This window comes from Schistocerca gregaria, chromosome 9, assembly GCF_023897955.1.
Source record: "Schistocerca gregaria isolate iqSchGreg1 chromosome 9, iqSchGreg1.2, whole genome shotgun sequence".
Lineage (NCBI taxonomy): Eukaryota > Metazoa > Arthropoda > Insecta > Orthoptera > Acrididae > Schistocerca > Schistocerca gregaria.
This window is the reverse complement of record NC_064928.1, coordinates 142,720,408-142,744,526: the sequence shown is the minus strand read 5'-3', so window position 1 is coordinate 142,744,526 and position 24,119 is coordinate 142,720,408. Positions and strand designations below refer to the sequence as shown.

General features: G+C 39.5%; 1 protein-coding gene across 6 annotated transcripts in view; it reads right to left on the bottom strand.

The window, feature by feature from the left end:
• Positions 1 to 24,119, bottom strand: part of LOC126291589 (microtubule-associated protein futsch-like) — a 263,380-nt gene that overhangs the window by 30,475 nt on the left and 208,786 nt on the right. For all 6 annotated transcript variants that reach the window (XM_049985126.1, XM_049985122.1, XM_049985124.1 and 3 more), the window contains one exon: positions 4,124 to 4,298. In XM_049985126.1, the coding sequence (XP_049841083.1) occupies positions 4,124 to 4,298 (175 nt within the window). The remainder of the gene's footprint in view (positions 1 to 4,123; positions 4,299 to 24,119) is intronic.

The window sequence follows — 24,119 nt, the reverse complement described above, 5'->3', positions numbered from 1 at the left end:
AATCGCAGCCCATGAGAAAATGTAAATGTGTATGATATAACTAGGGGTAAATGTGTCACCCTTTCTTTGTCATGCAGTTTCAACAGTAATGTGTGGGTGAGTTGTCATAAGGCACATAATGGCGACTGACCTTTCTCTGAAACCATGCTGTGTTTCTAGTAACCTTTTTCTTCACAACAACATTTTTTTTTATCTCAGTGCAACACTTTTTACTAGCACTTTAATTAAGATTGGAGTTAAAATGATTGGTCAGTAGTTTTTAATGTTGTCACTACTGCCCATTTTGTGAAATGGATTACTAAATCATCATAATTAAGCAGAACTAGAACTATGACAAATTGTTATGACAATCTGAACTGATACACAGGTAAAAGGCAGTAGCAGTCGAGTGGTTCTGCCATGCAATCTTGCCATGTTTTCTGGGTATCTTATCGAGTATGGTGGCTGTTGCTTCCTCTGACCCATGTCTACCTGTATTAACAAAGACTGCATCTTTACCTTTATGTTTCTGACATATCAAGACATGGTATTGTTATGGCCAACTTCTTTCAGTTTGCATTATAACTCGCATTCATCTAGCTTAGGATCTGATTAAGTGTGACATTTCACTCAGCCAATTCCTTGCATGATGTTCAACTTTTAAGATATGCCATTAAGACAGAACCAACCATGACAGAACCATTCCACATGGGATGAACATGAGGTACATGGAATATCCTCAGACTCCAAGAAGAACATAACAATACCAGTTCCAAAAAATGCAGCTTCTGATATGTGTGGATACTACCAAACCATCAGTTTAACAGGCCATGGTTGTAAAAAAACTAACACACATTATTTACAGAAGAATGGAAGAACATGAGGAAACTGACCTTGTGCAAGATTAATTTGGAATCTGAAAGGCAATACTAGTCTATGACTTATCTTAGAAGATAGGTTGAAAAAAGGCAAATCTATATGTACTACTTGTATATTTCAAGAAAGGTTTTGACCATCTAAACTAGAATATACTTTTTAAAATTCTGAAGGTAGCAAGGATAAAATGCAAGGAACAAAACATTATCTACAACTGTTACAGAAATCAGACCATAAAGGCTGGAGGGTATGGAAAGGAAGTATGTGTTTAGAAGGGAGAGATACAGAATTGTAGCCTAGCCCCCATGTCATTCAATTTGTGCAATGAGCAAGAGAGAAACTTAATGAGAAATCTGGAAAGAAAATTAAAATTTAGAAAGAAGAAGTAAAAAACATCATCATGGTTTACCAGGAGGACTGTAATTCTGTCAACGATGGCAAAGGACTTGGAATATAAGTTGAAAGTAATAGTTAGTGTCTTCAAATGAGGTTATAAGATGAATATCAACAAAAGTGAAATAAGACTAATGGAGTGAAGTTGAATTAAGTCAGGTGATGCTGAGGAAATTAGATTAGGAAATCAGACCCTGAAAGTAGTAGATGGATTTTTTTCTATTTGAGTACCAAAATAATGGAAAATATCAGAAGTAGAAAGGATAAAAATGAGGACTGGCAGTAGTAAGTGCAGTGTTTAAAAAAAAGGAATATTTTAACACTTGATATAAATTAAGTGTTGGGAAATATTTAGTAAAAATGTTTGATGTTTCTGAAAAAGAGAACTATTTTAAAATATAATATAAATATAAATATGAATATAAGTTAAATTGAACAATGGAAACTCCACATAGGAATACCAAAAACATAGGAAAAGATAGATTGCTATTTGCCATAAAGAAGACTCCAGCCCAAGATACTTGAGTTGGTGGCCATTGTGTGTGTGTGTGTGTGTGTGTGTGTGTGTGTGTGTGTGTGTTTACTGATGAAGGCTGTGGATGAAAGTTACATGTGAATGTCTTCATGTGAGTATCTTTAAATGTGCCTGCAACTGGACATGTCTTCTTTACGGTATGTAGGAATCTATCTTTTCCTATAATATAAGTCTGATGCAGCCTTGTGCGGAAGTGAAACACAGAAAATGAACAATTCAGACAAGAAGTCAACAGAAGCTTTTGAAGCATGGTGCTACAGAAGAATGCTAAAGATACAATGGGAATATTGTTTAATTAATGAAGAGATACTGAACCACACAGAGAGAAAAGAGTCTTCCAGGAACACTCAGTTTGATAAGTGAGGGAATGGTGCGGGTAAGAATTATAAAGAGGCCACTAGGCTGAACTACAGTATCCAGGTTTTAGTGGACATAGGTTGCAACATCTATCACAGGTGGAGATGCTGCAGAGGATGAACTAATGCGGGAGGCTGTATCAAACCAATATCTGGCATGAAGCACACAACAGCAACAATTCACCATGCGTCATGTCACTATCGCTGGGAGTAACTCTCTCCAGCTGACAAGCTTATGAATATTATGGAAGTTACAATGGCCAGTGTTATAGAGAATGAAGACATTTTAGCAGCTGCATATGTTTTTTCTCTGGTTGTCATTTAGACTCCTCACATTAAATGGGGGTATATAATAAACAGGAAACAACACCATAATGTTTTTTCGAAATTACACTGCCAGAAAAAAATGCAGCTCCCACAAGGATGAGGTCATTTTATTAACAAGTGATGTGATCAATATTCCATCATTGTAGAAGTATATGATAACAAATTCAGACCAAATGAAACACAAATGTCACAGTAAAAGGTACCCAAATAGGCACATCAGCACACAGTTATCACCCTCCGGTGGCAACACAGGTGTGTGTTCTCACATGCAAACAATCGTAAAGCTGCTGAATGGCATCCTGTGATAGACTGTGCCCAGAATCTTGTGCCTGAGAAAGATTGCCCCTAGCACCTTATGCCTTTTGTTGTAATTCAGCAACGGTTCTTGCAGGTGCTGGAGAATGAATAAGTTCCCACTTCATCATAACCCATACATGTTCAACTGGTGAGAGATCTGGTGATCTTGCTATTCGGGACAACTGTTGTACACCATGAAGAGCACATTACATCAATGCAGCCATACATGGAAGTGCACTGTCCTGCTGAAAAAGCACGTCACCGGTTACTTTACCCTGTAGAAATGCCAGGTGTGACCATGTGACCACGAGTTGGTACTGATGGCCCCCCTCCTCTGCCAACGCCCCCCCCCCCCCCCACAATCTGGAATAGGCAGCTCACCAGGTCTACAGCATATATGTGTACACCGATACACCTTACACTTGCGTACGGACAGCACCCCCCTCTCTCATCAATGGAGACAATAGTGCCATTCCACTCTCCAGTCAACTTCTTTGTGCCACCAGAGTAGCCATGCTTGGTGGTTTCCTAGTGTCCATGGTAGCCTGGCCAGAGACACATGTGATTTTAATACTGCTGGAAGCCAGACAATTCCCAATGGTCCCTGATGACACAGCTGTTGCATTGTGTGCTCAGATTTCATCCCTGGATGACGTTCAATAGGCCACTGCTGCTTGCACAATGTGTCAGTCTCGGTGTGAATTGTACAATGTGGACATCCAGAACCTGGTCAGCAGGCCACTGTTAAAAGCAGGAACACATCACCAATAGATAGTGCCTGACATGTGCAGCAGTACTTCCCTTGTCCCTCCAGTTTCCTGCACATCCACAATGCAGCCCTGTTTAAATTGCTGAAGCGGTTCAACAGGAGTATGTATTTGGCAAAGGACCACAGTTGTACCCTAGAATGAATGTTGCAGATATTCACCTCTAAACTCAGCACAGTTACTGCCTGCAGAGTCAAAACAGAGGGTGCACAGACAGGCCTCGTCAGTGCCATCCGATCACCAATGATCGTGAGAAACTTATCACTAACACTACAACCCCTCAGTATGCACATACTGTGCTGGTGCCACTGAATGCAGTCCTTGAAGGTGTTGCATTATTTTTCCTGCAGTGTATATGCATTTGGTCACAAACCAGCTTTTGGCTTCTTAAATCACTGTCCCTGACAACAATGGCCTAACAAGCTGAAACCTGGTTCGTGAATTATTGTTGTCATGATCTGCCAAGCAGAGAGTGAGTGAGTGAGTGAGTGAATGTAGGTACAGGTAATCATGCACTTAACTGACCCTTCCTTGCTCTCCTACACCATTTCTCACACATTGACTTAACTCAGTATTCTTGACATCTGACTTACCTCGTGCTGCCACTGTGGATTCACTATTACAGAGGCATTGGAGCCGTTGTTTGTGGTAGTTGGGTCGACATTGCCAGCAGGAGTCAGCGCTCCACAAGAGCCACAGATGGAGCATTCCTTGCAATGCCAGCGTCCACTCGGCACACGCCGTAGCCCCACACAGTAAATGTGATACCTGCAACCACCGTAATATCTTAATTTGGCGAACACTATAAAGGGCATTCTGAAACTATTCACTAAAATTATTACAGGTGGTAGCGAACATCAAAACAAACATATTTTGATAAGAAGGATATGGTCTCCAAAATTTAATTGTAATGTTAAAGAACATTTTGTTAGCTGTTAAGCTGTTATGCCGGTGTCATTGACTGGGAACGTGTATTGATATTCAAAATTATTCTGTGTAGGGACGGATGTACCTGAGAATGTTAGACAAAGGATGCACTGGCAGCATGATGGGGTGCCAGCCCATTTGAGATTTACTGTGTTGAATCATTTGAGAGCCACCTGGAGGAATCGACGTATTGGCTGGAATGGTTCTGTGACCTGGGCACCCAGGTCTGTGACTTCACCTGTCTGTATTTCTTCCTTGTTGTCATACAAAGCAGCTGGCATACAAAACTGTTGTGATAATGGAATAAGACTCGGAACTAGATTTGTATCACTGCTGGTACAATTGCGAACACACACTGAGGATGTACTGCATGCATACATGTCAGTGGTCATGCCTTCTAGCAGTTCCTGTGAATGCCAGTGCTGAAATTAACGTGCTAAGCTACATTCTCTGAAAATTGTCCCTAGAATTAGCAATTGCCATCTGGGGCAATATACACACAACAAAAAAGTTTTGCATCACCCCAGTTCCCAGAACTCCTTAAGATAGACTTTTACTGTGGATATCGTCCCTTTGACTATTCAGAGATGTCAATAAATCTGCCCAAACATGTAAACAATCGTGCATGAGCAGTGCCTATTAGATGGAGGGTGTCTGACAGCTGATCAGTTCCAGTCATTCCACCAGGAAGAAGGTACAGGGCTCATGTTGTCTGTAGTTCAACAATGCCTAGATGTTCAATATCACGGTTCGATCACATCCACATTGTTACCTTGTGCCAGGAAGGGCTCTCAACAAGGGAAGTGTCCAAGTGCCACGGAATGAACCAAAGCGATGTTGTTCGGACGTGGAGGAGATACAGAGAGACATGAACTGTTTGTAATATGCCTCGCCCAGGCTGCCCGAGGGCTGCTACTGCAGTGGGTGACCACTACCTATGGATTATGGCTTGGAGGAACACTGACAGCAATGCCAACATGTTGAATAAAGCTTTTCATGCAACCACAGGCCGTCATCTTATGACTCATACTGTATACAATAGGCTGCACGATACGGAACTTCACTTTGACGTCCACAGCAAGGTCCATCTTTGCAACCAAGACACCATGCAGGGCAGTACAGATGGACCCAACAACATGCCGAATGGACCACTCAGGATTGGCATCATGTTCTCTTCACTAATGCGTATCACATATGCCTTCAACCAGACAATCGTTGGAGACATGTTTGGAGGCAACCCGGTCAGGCTGAACGCCTTAGACACACTGTCCAGTAAGTGCAACAAGGTGGAGGTTCCCTGATGTTTTGGGGTGGCATTATGGGGAGCCAAAGTACGCCGCTGGTGATCACGGAAGGTGCTGTAAAGGCTGTACAATATGTGAATGCCATCCTCTGACCAACAGTGCAAGCATATTGGCAGCATATTGGCAAGGCACTCATCTTCATGGATGACAATTTGCGCCCACATCATGCACATCTTGTGAATGACTTCCTTCAGGATAACGACATTGCTCGACTAGAGTGGCCAGTGTGTTCTCCAGATATGAACCCTATCAAACATGCCTGGGGTAGATTGAAGAACACTGTTTATGGATGACGTGACCCACCAACCAAGCAGAGGGGTCTATGCCGAACTGCCGTTGAGGAGTGGGATAGTCTCAACCAACAGTACCTTGATGAACTTGTGGACAGTATGCCCTGACGAATACAGACAAGCATCAATGCGAGAGGACATGCTACTGGGTATTAGAGGTACCGGTGTGTACAGCAATCTGGACCACCACCTCTGAAGGTCTCACTGTATGGTGGTACTACATGCAAAGTGTGGTTTTCATGAGCAATAAAAAGGGCGGAAATTTTGTTTATGTTGATCTTTATTCCAATTTTCTGTACAGGTTCCAGACCTCTCAGAACCGAAGTGATGCAAAACTTTTTTTGATGTGTGTATATTTGTTTTGATGTTTTCTACTTCCTGTACTAATTTGAACAGTTTTAGAACACCATGTATATCTACATCTAGGTGTACTACTAGGTGAAACTATAATTTCATGAAGTACAAATTTCAAATTTATTCAGATATTATATGAATGTGTAGTGTCCGTTCTTCCAGAAGTGTGCAAATAAATAAATAAATAAATAAATAAAAATTAAAAAATCACAGAATCCGCAGCTGTGGTACATTTTATTTAAATTGAAGGTGGCAGGGTAAGAAAGAAAAGGCATGAGAAGGAAGAGTTGATGTCAGCTGCATTGGGACTTTATGTGGAATCGGCAGAGCCTCGATGGGCAATGAATCTGCTGCCTTTAGTGGAGACACACAATTACATTCGACTTCCTACCGGAATCTCAAAAGAGCTAACATGGAGAACATGGCAGGGGACTGTAAATATGCCGAGGCAGAGAGAGAGAGTGAGTGAGTGAGAGAGAGAGAGAGAGAGAGAGAGAGAGAGAGAGAGAGAGAGAGAGAGAGAGAGAGGGTCTGTAGAACAGTGATGACAACAACACTGAGGAGACAGAAGTCTTGCAATGCACATATACAGATGGCGTTAGCATCACCTACAACAAGGTATAAAAGTGCAGTGCATTGGCGGAGTTGTCATTTGTGCTCAGATGATTCATGTGAAAGCTGTTCAATAAGATTATGGCCAAGCAGCAGGAATTAAAAGACTTTGAACATGGAATTCAATATTACGAGGTACACCGTGTCAAAAGTGTGCCAAAAATATTATATTTCAGGCTTTACTTCTCCACACAGACAAAGCAGTGGCCAACAGCCTTCACTTAATAATTAAGAATAGTGGGACCTGCGATGAGTTCTCAGAGCTACAGACAAGCAACACTGTGTGAAATAATGACAGAAATGAATGTTAGACCTATGATGACTCCATTAAGACAGTGCAGTGCAATTTGGCATAGAGCTATGGCAGCAGACAACCAATGTGAATGCCTTTGGTAACACCACATCATTGACTGCAGCACCTCTCCTTGGCTTGTGACCATACTGACAATTGGAAAACTGTGACATGGTGACAACAGATGGTAGGGTTTGAGTGTGCACAGACACCATGAAGCCACAGATCCAAATTGTCAAGAATGCACTGTGCAAACTGATGGTGGCTCCCTAATGGTGTGAGCTGTATTTACAGGTAATGGACTGGATCCTCTGATCCAACGGAACCGATCGTTGACTGGAAATGGTTATGTTTGGCTAACTGGAGACCATTTGCAGCCATTTGTAGACTTCCATGTTCCCAAATGATGGAATTTTTATGGATGACAATGCACCATGTCACCAGGTCATAATTGTCTGTGATTGGTTTGAAGAACATTCAGGACACTTCAAGTGAATGATCTGGCCACCCAGATCACCTGACACAAATCCCTTCAAACATTTATGGGACGTAACTGAAATGTCAGTTTGTGCACAAAATCCTTCACTGGCAACACTTTTGCAATTATGGATTGCTATTTCTGCAGGGGACTTCCGATGACTTGCTGAGTTTAGGCCACACTGAGTTGCTACACTATACAGGGCATAAGGAGGTCTGACACAATATCAGGAAGTATCACATGACTTCTCTCACTTCAGTGTATGAGGTGTGTTTTTTTTAAGTAAGGTCCATTTTGTTGCAGGACTATCAACTCGCCCGCTGTGTGTGAGGTTCGATCAGTGATACGGTTTTTGTCAGCAAGGAACCTGTCCAATGCAGAAATTCATCAACAGATTTGTGAAGTGTACATTGATACTGTTATGAGTGAAAGCAAAGTACATAAGTGGGTATGAGAATTCAAAGATGGCCATGACAATGTCCATGATGAGGACTGCTCCAGTCGCCCTTCTCTGTTTACAGGCAATTTGGTGGCTTTAGTTGAAGCGAGGATTTGTGAGAACAGGTACTTCACAATAACAGGTCTCCCAAAACTACTAACAGAGGACCACAAAAACCAAAGATTTTAGTGTGTGATGAAGTTCTTGATGGCTTCTTGAGTCAGATCATACGTGGGTTTCATATATCACAACTGAATTGAGCTGACAGAGCATGGAATGAAGACACACACACACACTTGCCTGTAAAGGTGAAGGCCAAACAGACTCTGTCCCAGCACAAAACCATGGCGTCGGTGTTTTGGGATAGGCATAGTGTTTTGTTGGTCAACTTCATGCAATGAGGAACCACTATCAATGAAGAAGCACACTGCCAAACCCTGAGAAAGATATGCAGAGTGATTCAAAACAAAAGATATGGTATGCTGGTAAAGGGAATTGTCCTTCTCCATGACAATGCAAGACCTCACACTGCAGGTCAGACCTGCAATTTATTGGACAGTTTTGGCTGGGAAGTTTAAGACCACCCACCCTACAGTCCTGATCTTGTGTCAAGTGATTACCATCTGTTCCTCCACCTCAAACAACACCTCAGTGGAAACCGTTACAATGATGATGATGACGTGAAAACGGCAGTGAACTCTTGGTTATTGGAACAGGTGGTAAGTTTTATGAAGAGGGCATTTTAAAATTGGTTGAGAGGTATGATATGTTTTCAACAAACTTGGCAACTATGTTAAAAAATAGAGTGAAGTATGTAATTTCTGAAAATAAATTTACTTTTTTGAAATAACCTTTTGTTATGAACTTATGTTCAAATGGATCTTACTTAAAAAAACATGCCTTGTATAATTTTAAAATGGCAACAATTTTTTTATTCACATCACCAAACCAGTCTCAGATACAAAAATCCATCTTCAATTGGCAGTTGTAGACTTACTTTGTTTAGGTGTCTTTTTGTGCTCACTTAGTGTGTAGATACCAAGGCATCGTGGCATATATTGTTGAGAAATACGAAATATAGAGTGACTGTGTAGTGGTTTATGTTCCTGAGTGACAAAATATGTGACAACTGCAGCAGAAACATACACCACAGAGTGGCAACAATAAGCACTCATAAAATGACCCAATAATTTTTTTTTTGTCTGAAACTGGTTATAATGTCTTCTGGATGAAAGTTTTAACATTACTTGTGTGTCATTGTTGTTTTTAAGTTATAATCTTTGTAAAAGAGAGGAGCCATATACATAAGTATGTATTCAACAGTTTGTTAGAACACATAACTGTCTCGCTGGTCATACAATGGAGTTTTAGAGACAGTTAAGGAGCTCCTTCCATAGTGCTGAACAGTGTCTCCACAGGGGTTCTTATCTCCTCCTCCTTCTTCATTCCATTTTGGTCATCTGAAAATCACATTCATTTGGAATAGCTTCATTTCTTCTGGTCTTTATCCTTATACAATATTCTTCCATTCTCATACTTCACAACTATCTTCACTCTTCTGTTCTTAATGTTTTAGTTCTGGTTCTGGAGACCTACTAGAGCTTGAATTATTTATTTGAAGGTAATCCTGTATTAAATATCTGTTTCCTGTATTAACTATTTCTGATACCACTTGGGCCAGTGCACTGTGGTTCTCTTGAAGAAAAACTGATGTCTCGATCTCCTCTGGTCCATTTCAAGGATATGTCTGAATAACATGGTTCTACTTCTTCTGATGGTGTCTGGGATCTTCTGTACCTGGGTATTCAGTTCTTGGTGCACTTTTCTTCTATACTGACCATCTTGTGTTCTTTGAGATCCCAGTATCCTGCTGAGAATCCTTCTTTCCATACATTTTAGCCTCCTAATTTATAACATATTTCAAAGGTTTACATTTTGTGCTCTGTATAATGTGCTTTGGGTGGATCGATGTCTGGTAATGATTTGATTTTGCATTGATAAAAAGATTCTTGTTGTAAATATTTAAAGTGAGTTCATATGCTGAAATCATTTTGTTTATTCATGTTCCAATAGCTTCTTTTCTGTGAGGCTAGTTTCTACCCATTATCATATGTATTTAAATCTCTCTAACTTTTTAATGTCATCCTTCTAGTAGCTATCTTGGTATTTGACATACATGGGTTATCTTCTCAACAGAGATCTTTAAACCTGCTTTAGCCTCTTGCCACTAAGGGTTCTTATATTATTGTTAAAAGCATCACTTTTGATTTATATTGCTACTTTAATATTACAATATTTTAACTTTAAGAGATTGCATTTGTATTGTGCTTAAATAGAAGAAGCATATTTACCTTCCACATACTAAATCCTGCTATTCAAGCAGCCTACTGAATAAAGTTTATATAATCAACTCTGTAATGGGACCTATTGAACATGATTTATATAATGTAATGGAGATCTGTGATTGGACCAAAGGTATAATTACTTGCAACATAATTGATGTTTCAAGCTACACTGAAGAGCCAAAGAAAGTGATACACCTGCCTGATATCATGTAGGGACCTTGTGAGCATGCAGAAGTGCCACAGCGTGATGTGGCATGGACTCAACTAATGTCTGAACTAGTGCTGGAGGGAACTGACACTGTAAATCCTGCAGGGCGTTCCATAATTCTGTAAGAGTACGAGGGGGTGGAGATCTCTTCTGAATAACACATTGCAAGGCACCCCAGATATGTTCAATAATGTTCATGCCTGGGGAGTTTGGTGGCCAGCAGAAGTGTTTAAATGCAGAAAAGTGTTCATAGAGCCACTCTGTAGAAATTCTGTATGTGTGGGGTGTCACATTGTTCTGCTGGATTAGTCTAAGTCTGTCGGAATGCACAAAGGACATGATCAGACAGGATGCTTATGTACATGTCACCTGTCAGAGTCCTATCCAGATGTATCAGTGGTCCTATATCACTTCAACTGCACACTCTCTGCATCATTACAGAGATGCCCCCCCCCTCCCCCAAAACTTGAACAGTCCCCTGCTGACATACAGAGTCTATGGATTCATGACATTGTCTCCATACCTGTACACATCCAACCGCTTGATAAAATTTGAAACAAGATGCCTCCAACCAGCCAACATGTTTCAAGTCACCAACAGTCCAGTATCAGTGTTGACAAGCCCAGTTGAGGTGTAAAGCTTTGTGTCGTGCAGTCATTAATGGTACAATGAACACACCTTCAGCTCCAAAAGCCCATATCAATGGTGTTTCATTGAATGGTTTGCATGCTGGCACTTGTTGATGACCCAGCACTGAAATCTGCAGCAATATGTGAAAGGTTTGCACTTCTGTCATGTTAAACAAATCTCTTCAGTCGTCGTTGGTCCTGTTCTTGCAGGATCTTTTTCTGGCCACAGCAATGTTGGAGATTTGATGTTTTCCGGATTTCTGATATTCACAGTACACTCGCGAAATAGTCGTATGGGAAAATTCTCACTTCATCGCTACCTCAGAGGTGCTGTCCCCCATCGTTCATGCGCCGACTATAAGACCACATTCAAACTCACTTAAATCTTGATAACCTGCCATTGTAGCAACAGTAACTGATCTAACAACTGCACCAGACACTTGTCGTCTCGCATAGGCATAGCCGACCACAGCGTTTATTCTGTCTGTTTGCATATCTCGTATTTGAATATGCATGTATATACCAGTTTCTTTGGCACTTCAGTGTATGATCCTCAGTCAAAAAGATAATTGATGTAATGGAAGCATATAGGACAGGATATCCCATCATGCCTGCAACTGCCCACTAAGCAAGTGCACACAGTAGGCACTAGATGGTGACATTACACAGCTTTTGTACCTCATTCCGGCATGCGCACAAAGTTTCTCTCACTGGTATAACAAATCATTTAAATAACTTAAAACACTTCAAGAGAATGATCTACTGACTACTGACATTTGTAAATTTTAGTTAAGTGTCTTTCATTGTGACATATACCTCCAGAAATGTGTTTTATCATTTGTTGACAAAAAATGTTCACTTTCATGGGAGTTTTCATAGAAAGATTCAGAACATGCATAACCCAGAAAATGAACTGAAGTTATTTAGCACTCTGATTTTTTTCAGTAGCACCACATACCGCACCTTTGCAAATGCATTTACGAGGAACCCCTTGAGTGTGAGGTCCCAAGTTCAATCTTTAGTAAGGTTCATTTGAAAATGTTGTGTTAACACTTATGACAGGAAAAATGTCAGATGCTAATGACCCAAAGTGTGCAACAGGTGGGCAACAGAAAATGAGTGTCTGGGATATGCAGAGATCAACCTTCTATGGGATGTACATTTTACACTTCACAAAATGGACATCCTCGATATTCGAGAAATGTTCAAAGCAAACCATTAAGTTGCACCATGAACACCTAATGATAAATGGTGCACCACTGTGATCACAAAGATTCACACCATCAAGATCAAAGGTGAATTACTTGGGAGTTACAGACCATGCAGCACATTCAATTAGGTATTCACTCTTCAGGAACACATATGGAATCATATTGGTGTAACGAAATGGTGAGAATTAATAGAATATGATGGCATGCAACCAAATGCAAAACAGTCTGTCATGGAGTTTATCATGAAACTGGTTATCATTGAAGGTGTAGCTGCAGATAGTTCAATCATATGTCTCAGAGGCACAGAAAAAACAAACATCCAGAAACTGAACTTGTTCAGTGGTTCCAGATGGTATGAATTGCAATGTCACACACTTTTCAAGATGGATAGTTTGCCCGAAAGGAGTATGATTTTTTTATGCATACCAGGAATCAGACTTCAAGAAGAATATAATAATTCCAATCCCAAAGAAAGCAGGTGTTGACAGATGTGAAAATTACCGAACTATCAGTTTAATAAGTCACAGCTGCAAAATACTAATGCGAATTCTTTACAGATGAATGGAAAAACTGGTAGAAGCGGACCTTGGGGAAGATCAGTTTGGATTCCGCAGAAATGTTGGAACATGTGAGGCAATACTAACTTTACAACTTATCTTAGAACAAAGATTAAGAAAAGGCAAACCTAAGTTTCTAGCATTTTTAGACTTAGAGAAAGCTTTTGACAATGTTAACTGGAATACACTCTTTCAAATTCTGAAGGTGCAGGGGTAAAATACAGGGAGCATAAGGCTATTTACAATTTGTACAGAAACCAGATGGCAGTTATAAGAGGTGAGGGGCATGAAAGGGAAGCAGTGGTTGGGAAGGGAGTGAGACAGGGTTGTGGCCTCTCCCCAATGTTATTCAATCTGTATATTGAGCAAGCAGTAAAGGAAACAAAAGAAAAATTCGGAGTAGGTATTAAAATCCATGGAGAAGAAATAAAAACTTTGAGGTTTGCCGATGACATTGTAATTCTGTCAGAGACAGCAAAGGACTTGGAAGAGCAGATGAACGGAATGGACAGTGTCTCGAAAGGAGGATATAAGATAAACATCAACAAAATCAAAACGAGGATAATGGAATGTAGTCAAATTAAGTCAGGTGATGCTGAGGGAATTAGATTAGGAAATGAGACACTTAAAGTAGTAAAGGAGTTTTGCTATTTAGGGAGTAAAATAACTGATGATGGTCGAAGTAGAGAGGATATAAAATGTAGACTGGCAATGGCAAGGAAAGCATTTCTGAAGAAGAGAAATTTGTTAACATCGAGTATAGGTTTAAGTGTCAGGAAGTCGTTTCTGAAAGTATTTGTATGGAGTGTAGCCATGTATGGAAGTGAAACATGGATGATAAATAATTTGGACAAGAAGAGAATAGAAGCTTTCGAAATGTGGTGCTACAGGAGAATGGTGAAGATTAGATGGGTAGATCACATAACTAATGAGGAGGTATTGAATAGAATTGGGGAGAAGAGGAGTTTGTGGCACAACTTGACAAAAAGAAGGGACCGGTTGGTAGGACATGTTTTGAGGCATCAAGGGATCACAAATTTAGCATTGGAGGGCAGCGTGAAGGGTAAAAATCGTAGAGGGAGACCAAGAGATGAATACACTAAGCAGATTCAGAAGGATGTAGGTTGCAGTAAGTACTGGGAGATGAAGAAGCTTGCACAGGAGAGAGTAGCATGGAGAGCTGCATCAAACCAGTCTCAGAACTGAAGACCACAACAACAACAACACCAGGAATCAAGTAAGGCAAGTTATTTCATCCAGCTATTGGCCAAAAGCATTGATCATACCACAGTAGTAGTTCTCTTATGCCCATTTCACCACTCTTGCTTGCTGTGACATAAATATTCCCTACTGTCCTTGCAAGATCATGCACACAAGAAAGAATCATAGGGGGCAGAGCACCTCCAACTTCTCACAGTACAATAAATAAGTTTCCAGATAATTTACTATCCAGATTAACAGTCAGCATAATTGCATATCAACACATTAAGGCATTGATGTTAGTTGATCTTGATACAACTCTCCTTGTACCTCTAGTTTCTACGGTTCCTTTCATATACATTTCCTCTCCAAATCCTGATTGGTCTGAGTTGAAAATAAATTCCTTACTGAATGATGGGACAAGTTTGTTTATCTCCTCCATAAATTCTTGGGCCAATCGTGCAGCTGTGTATTGTCAAGTTGATGCTTTGTTTGAAATTTCATTATCTTATGTCTTCAAATTCTGTAGCACTGTTTGAAATTATGCAACAATCCACTGTTCCCTTGAAATCATTGTAGTCTATGTTGTGTGCAATTTGATGTACATAATGTAGTAGGTCACTATCATGCACATTCTGTGAATTGTATTGAGCGTCCTTGAAATGCACAAACACCAGTTTTTGTGCCCTTTTTATTTATTTATTTTACATTACTCAGTCATACTGCTGCAGACTTATTTCAAATCTGTTCATAACTGATTTTTTACTATGCTGTGGATGATCTTCCACATATATAAGTACGTTTAGTATCAGACATTTGGGCAACTATTGTTCTTTACTATGTTTCACTGGAGATGGGATCTGTGGCTCCCTGTGTGATAAGGATGATGAACTACATGGCTTGACAACTGTTTCAATATCACTTACACTTCTTAAGAATATATTGTCATAATTATAAGCCCCATGTACATTGTCTGCACAGTTGAGGTTATACAACACCATATATTCCATTGGTTTATCTTGCCGAAACACTAGTATTTCACTTCCCACTTTACTCTCGCTCTGGAAATTTCTATGGTTCCTATCTGATGAGATATGAACTTTGGCAACTGTTGTTGTACATATAATGCAATGTTTGCTTTATTTATCATTGCTATTGCTTTGCTTTGTAACAACACCACTAGCACTGTAGCAAAAGTTGTGTTACTCGTCAACACAGCTTTCCAACTGTGCTCTGTAGCCTCATGCTGTGCCCATTATTGGATACTTCCAGTCCCACCCCCTGTTGCCATTAGCACACAATATTGTAGTTGTATGGTAGACAATATGTGGAGTGTCAAATGCCGTAAACATCATCAGCCTTTGCAGCCTCAAATTCAAGGGATTCCTTGTTAAAAGTGATTGATTTAGAAAATTATATTCTATTCAAGTAAAGGTATTATGACTGTATAAATCAATCTCGGTGAACACAAAGATGAAAATCTACAACACAGTGATATGCCCAGCAGTAATGTACGGTTCAGAAACATGGAGCATGACTAATCGAGAAATGGAAAAACTATTAATATTTGAAAGAAGAGTAATGAGAAGCATATGGGGACCAGTTTTAGATAATGGAGAATGGAGGAGGAGAAAAATACGAGGAAATCTACCTTCTGATGCGGCAACCAACTATCCTACAGAAGATAAAGAGCAAAAGAATACAATGGGTGGGTCATGTAGCCCATATGTCAGGTGGGAGACAGGCGAAGATGGCACTAGCGGGGAAACCAAACACCAAACGCCCCACTGGATGACCAAGACAGCGTTGGATGGACGACCTGGCGAAAGACCTAGCAGCTCTGGGAATTGAAGACACCGGGAGGAACTGGGCACAAAACAGGAAGGACTGGAGCAGTTTGTGGAAGCAGCGCGTGGTCTACAGGGCCTGTGATTGCTGAATATCTACCTATCTATCTGTATAATGACGTACATGTACAAGAGTTTCTCTGAGAACACAGAAATACAACTGATGTGCGCTCTGTGGATCAATATTTTGTTGTTAGCAGCTGTTTTCTTTGATTATTTTTGTTTTATGGGAATTAGGCCATAGTCTGAGCCACATGTAAGTGCCTAATATGTTGTCGTCTAATGCTGGAGACATTATTGGAGGCTATACAAATTCAAACAGCAGTTTCAGGCTTAAGAAAAGGCTCAGTGAGATATCTTGGGTCACAAACTTCATGAGCCAATACTGATGGGCATCCTGTGTCTCACAGAAATAGAGGGATTGACACAAAATATTTCATCAGTTGTGAATAAAAAGAAATGTCATGTTCCACATGTACTAAAATGTTGATATTCTTTGTTAGCGTGAATTTTTCTATGATACATCTCCTGTTACAAACGTATTCACCAAGCTACAATCAGCTCAGTAGTTGCTATCATAGTGTACTAAAGTTATTGTCAACAAAAAGCCAGAGAAAAAGGAGCACCTGCAGAACACTTTTACTCAGTCTCTCTTCTTAGTTGTGGTTACAAACTCTTGCAAAGAAGGATCTTACAACAAATGCATGACCAAATTAGTTCTGTGGTACTCTCTGAACAAGATGGATTTAGACCTAGTAGCAGCTGCTGTGAGCAAGTGCTCTCCTTGACTACTCACACAGAATCTGGCTACTGAAGAAACTCAAGACCAGGGTAGTTTCCATTGATGTGTCAGCAACTTATGACATGCTGTGTTGTGAGAGTCTAATATTGAAATTTCTGAGAGCAGTACTTCATACAACTCTGAGCAATCTCTTACAACATTTTGAGCAACTGACACCTTAAAGTACACCATGGCAAAATGAAGAGCAGATGGATTGTACTCAATGATGGTTTGTCTCAAGGCTCTGGTGTTATTCAATCTCCATTCTGCAAATCTGTCAAACTTGACCTGCCAGAAATTCCAATGAGCTGATCTTGAAATTTCATATCAAAGTGATGATCTCTCTGATTGTGAAGAACATCTAATAAATAGCCTTACTACACTTAATCAATATTTTAAGACATGGTGATGTAAACCTGAAGTTCCTAAAACAGAAGCATGTCTTTTCTACCCCCTTAATCATGCAGCATCGGCAAAGATCAGGCCACAGTTTGGCCCTCTTGCCATTGTAAAATATAATGACAAGGCATTAGACAGATTGCTGACACATCATAAACAGCTCTCCAACACAGTTAAGAAGCCTAGTGATAAAGCTTGCAGGTAATACAGGCACAGCAAACACATACATCATCTACTGAGCATCCCTTGTGTTGGCATAATCTGTAGCAGAATATTACACCACAGTGCTCACATGAAGAAACTTGACGTGCATATTAATGTAGTTATGAGAACCATTAGTGGCACAGACCGACTACATCTATATGCTGGCTACAATTACTAACAAACATTTGTCCAACTCATCTTCATTGAAAGGTGGCTCTCTGCAAGCCCTACCAACAAGTTTCCAAAAAATACAAACTTTTCACAAAGCTTTATTCTTGGTGACTATGAAATGACCCAAATCCACAACACTAACATATGGAGAAGGAATTGAAATGTTTTGCACTGGGCTCAACCAGGATGCTGAATGGAAACTTCGGTAGCAAACTATGAAAACCTAGAACCACAAACGTATTGACAACCCAAGTGTTGAAGTTCCAGGTTTTCATCATCCTAGGGAGATGTCAGTACAGTACAAATACAACATTCACAAGCAGGGGTTTTGCACTGACGGTACATGTGACTATGGTGATATTCAGATATTTCCCTGGTGGTACCAAGAGTGTAAATGAAGCATCCAAAGATGAGCTCCACTGAATCAAGTTTTCTGACATTTGTGTGTAATCTATGGTGTTGAATGTTTATATGGTGTCAATAGTTGTACATGTCTACTTTTTGATTACATATGTATAACAATTTTGTTGTTGTAATTGATGCAAATGATAATAATAAACTGCCTGTGTGAGAGCCATTTGTCAACTGTAACCTTTAGTATAGCTTTGAAATACCAGAAAGCAGTTAAGAAATTATAAATTTCCAAAAATTGTGTGGGTTCAGCACAACAAGGCATAGGTTCACACAGTGTCGCACTACTTTAGTCATATTCCACGGATTCTGAAGAATAGGTGTAGTGACAAGTATTACTCCAGGCAAGTGAGGCATATCCTTATGTCTTGTTACCGACAAATGGTACTCGCAAAGAACATAATTTATGTAGTAAGAGAATAATAATGTAAAAGATTACTTCTAATATACATATTCAGATATTGTGGGTTGGTTCTATTTTATTGGGCAAGTGGAGAGCCATACTGAGATGTGACATGCATCTTCAGCACGGACTGTAGTCACAATGAGTTAGTGGGACAAAATACCTACTTGGACTTGGCGTAAGTGTTCTGTATAATACAATCCTGTCCTAGAGATGTACAGACTTGCCATAAATTCTATTCAATGATGCTGAAATGTTTGAAAATGAGGCTGGTCTTGCTGTTTGAGATATTAACATAACATACGAGTATGAGTTGTTGGTCCATATGAAGGTCTTAACAACTGGTGTATACAGTTCATCCCTACAAAATGGTGCAAAAGAAAGAGTAGTCTTTGAACCTGAAGTATTGATCACAGCTTTGGTAATGGAGTCCAGGAGATCAATGTGGGAAGGATATGGTCTAATTACTGTTACACTTATTTAACAGCAACAAGCATTTGAAGGAACAATTACACCGCACAGTTCTGTGTGACGTGGAAATAAATCAGAGATCTACAGTGTTATGTACAATACAATGAAATGACTCCATGCAAGTCCTGTTTAATGCAATAGAAACAGTTGTGCAACAGAAGGTTCTTTAATTCAATCATAAGCTCCATCAAGTTACTCACAAAACATTCAACATGCTCTTTCAGGTTGCTAAATGTATGTGTATCCATGTATCTAGCTCCATTCTGTCCTAATTTTGACCATTTTAAGTCTTTTTAAATATTGTTTTTGTCTTATTATTGCTTAATTTTGCATTATGTTTTGAGAAAAGAGAAATATTGGTACAACAAAGGACATTAATGAATAAATAAAATGTGCAGTAATTGTCAAAATACCAATGTTTCTGTGGAGGTCTCTGTGACATGTTCTAGAATGAACAGAGGTATAATTTTTATAGTAAGATTCTATGTTCTATCAATCCTAGCACTTTAAGTTCACATAATATTTAAATATCTTAAATATTATGATTAATACTTATGAAAAATGACTTTATCTGCACAAAAGAAAATGCAAGACAGCCATGTAGAGGCTTACTAGGCTGCCATTCAGCACCCCAAATTCCTTCCTCTCCAATAACAAAGAAATGTTGGAGAACATTTTGCAGGCAAAGACAGAAAATACTTTTCTAGAAACACAAATTTGTTAACTTCACATCACATAAAATATGTTTTTTCTTCTAAAAGGGAAATTAATGTATGTTTCCTATTTTACTCAAACTTCTTTCTTATCTTGGCTGAAAGTTTTTGGGTTTTCTTATGCGTAATCAGAATGAATTGGCAACCTATGAAGGACAAAATAATTAACATTCAAACCATATTTTGGTAATAAAATCTTGTTACACACTGAAGATTAAAAAAGCAGCTTCATGGATGGATGAGCAAATCAGAACAGCAAATCATATATTTGTTGTGCAATAGAAACATTAATGTTGTAAACACAAGAAGTACACAGGGCTCATATTTTCACAATTAAAATAATAAACTTATAAAGTGATAACATTGATTAGAAAGATTATATTTAATCACTCAGACTGAATATTTGGAAAGTTACAATATGATCAGTGATAATGCACAATAAAATCAGAAGTAAACTATTTCAGATTCGCACACTGTCAAAGAATAAAATGAAAAATACAAGAGGCAAAAACACTTTCACTTATCACAACATTGACATTTTTCTTATCTTTTTCTTTTTCTCCTCACTTTTCTTTAATGGTCAAAGATAAAAGCATTGGTCCAGAAAGCTTAATATTCTTACTTGCTTATCCAGTCGTCAACAGCCATGTACGCCATAATTATGCATTCTTTCTATTGCTGTTCCTCCCAATTGACTACACTCGTAGCTTTCACATCCTTAATTATGTTACCTTACCACTGTCCTTGGTCTGCCCAATGATATTCTGTTGTAATTTGGGCAATGAAAACTTGCTAAGGAAGTCAAGTCTCTGGCATACAGATTATGTGACCTGATCACTGGAACTCTTTCTCTTCTGATACTGTGAAACAGTGGGCTAGTTCATAATCTGACAAATTTCACTATTCTTTCTTGCATTCCAAATATCTCTGCCATCAATGGGCGCCCATATTTTACAAGTTTTTGCAACTCCTTTTTAGTTGGTGTACAGCTTTCTGAACTGTGGAGGACAATGGGGCATATAACGGCATTGTATACCTCCATTTTTGCAAAATGTGATATTGCTTTACTCATGAATGTATTTTTCAGAGCATACAGACATCTGGAGCCAGCAGAAATCCTTTCATTTACATCAATGGGAACTTCAAAAAAACAACTGTACCAATTTTCCAGGTTCTTGAGCTGACTGACAGACTTGAATCCTTGCACATATTTAGTTCTCCCTACTTGCATATATTCTGCAGCTTAATAATGAGCGCATCAAGCAACTGCCAATGAGAATACATATTTCCAAGGTTTGAATTCTGCAAACTGTGTCCAGTTGACAATCAAAAAATTCATTCAACATCTCCTGTTCAGAATGATTCCCCACAGTTTCCCACAAGAACTGATAACAATAAAAGCACTAAAAGACATAAAAGGATGCAGAATTTTGGCATTGTGACTAATTTTTAAGTATCCAGAAATAAAATACAAAGTAAAAATAGGAGGCAGTTGAAGTAGAACTTCTTCTATTTCACACACTTTAGGCATGTTTATGATTCAGTTTGCCTATCTCTTGACATCTTTCACACTAATCTGAGTCCAAAAAATTTGTAATATGGCAAAGTTGCTACAGTTTATACCAGGGAACCAGTTTCAATCTCTACAGGCCAGTCTCACTTCGGCACAAATGTGTTCACTGCACTGCACTGCACTTCAGAAGACAATTAGAATGACAATTTCAGTTCACACACATAAATCTTGCAGGCATGTGTTGAAACAGTTGGGAATATTAACCACAACTGCAGAGTAAATTTATCTACTCGTGAACTTTGTTGTCAGTAATCCATTTTGTAAACTGTGTTAAATTTAATGAAAACTTAAGTCTTTACAGTGTAATATCTCACACCTACCTCAGCTGTGACTTAACACAATTCATTTAGTTTCATGGTTGTAATGTAGTGTTTGCTTCTTTATTTTTTTTAATTCATGGTTCTTTCGGTCATCATCATCATTTAAGACTGATTATGCCTTACAGCGTTCAGTCTGGAGCATAGCCCTCCTAATAAAATTCCTCCATGATCCCCTACTCAGTGCTAATATTTGCGCCTCTTCTGATGTTAAACCTATTACTTCAAAATCATTCTTAAACGAATCCAGGTACCTTCTCCTTGGTCTGCCCCGACTCCTCCTACCCTCTACTACTGAACCCATGAGTCTCTTGGGTAACCTTGCTTCTCCCATGCATGTAACATGAACCCACCATCTAAGCCTGTTCGCCCTGACTGCTACATCTATAGCAATCATTCCCAGTTTTTCTTTGATTTCCTCATTGTGGACTTCCTCCTGCCATTGTTCCCATCTACTAGTACCTGCAATCATCCTAGCTACTTTCATATTTGTAACCTCAACCTCGTTGATAAGGTAACCTGAATCCACCCAGCTTTCACTCCCATACAACAAAGTTGGTCGAAAGATTGAACAGTGCACAAATAACTTAGTCTTGGTACTGACTTCCTTCTTGCAGAAGAGAGTAGATCATAGCTGAGTGCTCACTGCATTAGCTTTGCTACACCTCACTTCCAGTTCTTTCACTATGTTGCCATCCTGTGAGAATATGCATCCTAAGTACTTGAAACCGTCCACCTGTTCTAACTTTGTTCCTCCTATTTGGCACTCAATCCATTTATATTTCTTTCCCACTGACATTACTTTCGTTTTGGAGATGCTAATCTTCATACCATAGTCCTTACATTTCTGATCTAGCTCTGAAATATTACTCTGCAAACTTTCAATCGAATCTGCCATCACAACTAAGTCATTGGCATATGCAATACAGCTTATTTTGGGTTCACATACCTTAATCTCACCCAGCCAGTCTATTGTTTTCAACATATGATCCATAAATAATAGACTGCATCTCGTGGTCATGCGGTTCCATTCTCGCTTCCCGCGCCTAGGTTCCCGGGTTCAATTCCCGGCGGGGTCAGGGATTTTCTCTGCCTCGTGATGGCTGGGTGTTGTGTGTTGTCCTTAGGTTAGGTAGGTTTAAGTAGTTCTAAGTTCTATGGGACTGATGACCATAGATGTTAAGTCCCATAGTGCTCAGAGCCATTTAAACCATTTTGAACAAGTATTTTGGACAGGTCAGGAAAACTGCTGGTGAATCCTGTGGATTCCTTGGGCCGATGGAGGGAATATTTTGAAGAGTTGCACAATGTAGGTGAAATACGATCAGTAATGTTTCAGATTTCGAGGTAGAATGGGATAGGAATGATGATGGAAATAGGATCACATTTGAGGAAGTGGAGAAAATGGTCAATAGATTGCAGTGCAATAAAGCAGCTGGGGTGGATGAAATGACCATAGATGTTAAGTCCCATAGTGCTCAGAGCCATTTGAACCATAAATAATATGAACAACAGTGGAGACAGGTTGCAGCCTTGTCTTACCCCTGAAACTACTCTGAACCATGAACTCAATTTACTGTCAACTGCTGCCTTGACTATCCATGTAAAGACCTTTAATTGCTTGGAAAAGTTTGCCTCCTATTCCATAATCTCGTAGAACAGACAATAACTTCCTCCTAGGAACCCGGTCATATGCCTTTTCTAGATCTATAAAGCTTAGATACAATTCCCTGTTCCACTCATAACACTTCTCCATTATTTGCCGTAAGCTAAAGATCTGGTCCTGACAACCTCTAAGAGGCCTAAACCCACACTGATTTTCATCCAGTTGGTCCTCAACTAATACTCGCACCTTCCTTTCAACAATACCTGAGAAGATTTTACCCACAACGTTGATTATAGAGATACCTCTGTAGTTGTATTCTGTTTCCATGTTTAAAGATTGGTGTGATTACTGCTTTTGTGCAGTCTGATGGAACCTGTCCCAACTGCCAGGCCATTTCAATTATCCTGTGTAGCCATTTAAGACCTGGCATTCCACTGTATTTGATGAGTTCTGACTTAATTTCATCCACCCCAGCTGCTTTATTGCACTGCAATCTATTGACCATTTTCTCCACTTCCTCAAATGTGATCCTATTTCCATCATCATTCCTATCCCATTCTACCTCGAAATCTGAAACATTACTGATCGTATTTTCACCTACATTGAGCAACTCTTCAAAATATTCCCTCCATTGGCCCAAGGAATCCACAGGATTCACCAGCAGTTTTCCTGACCTGTCCAAAATACTTGTTCAAAATGGTTTAAATGGCTCTGAGCACTATGGGACTTAACATCTATGGTCATCAGTCCCCTAGAACTTAGAACTACTTAAACCTAACTAACCTAAGGACATCACACAACACCCAGCCATCACGAGGCAGAGAAAATCCCTGACCCCGCCGGGAAT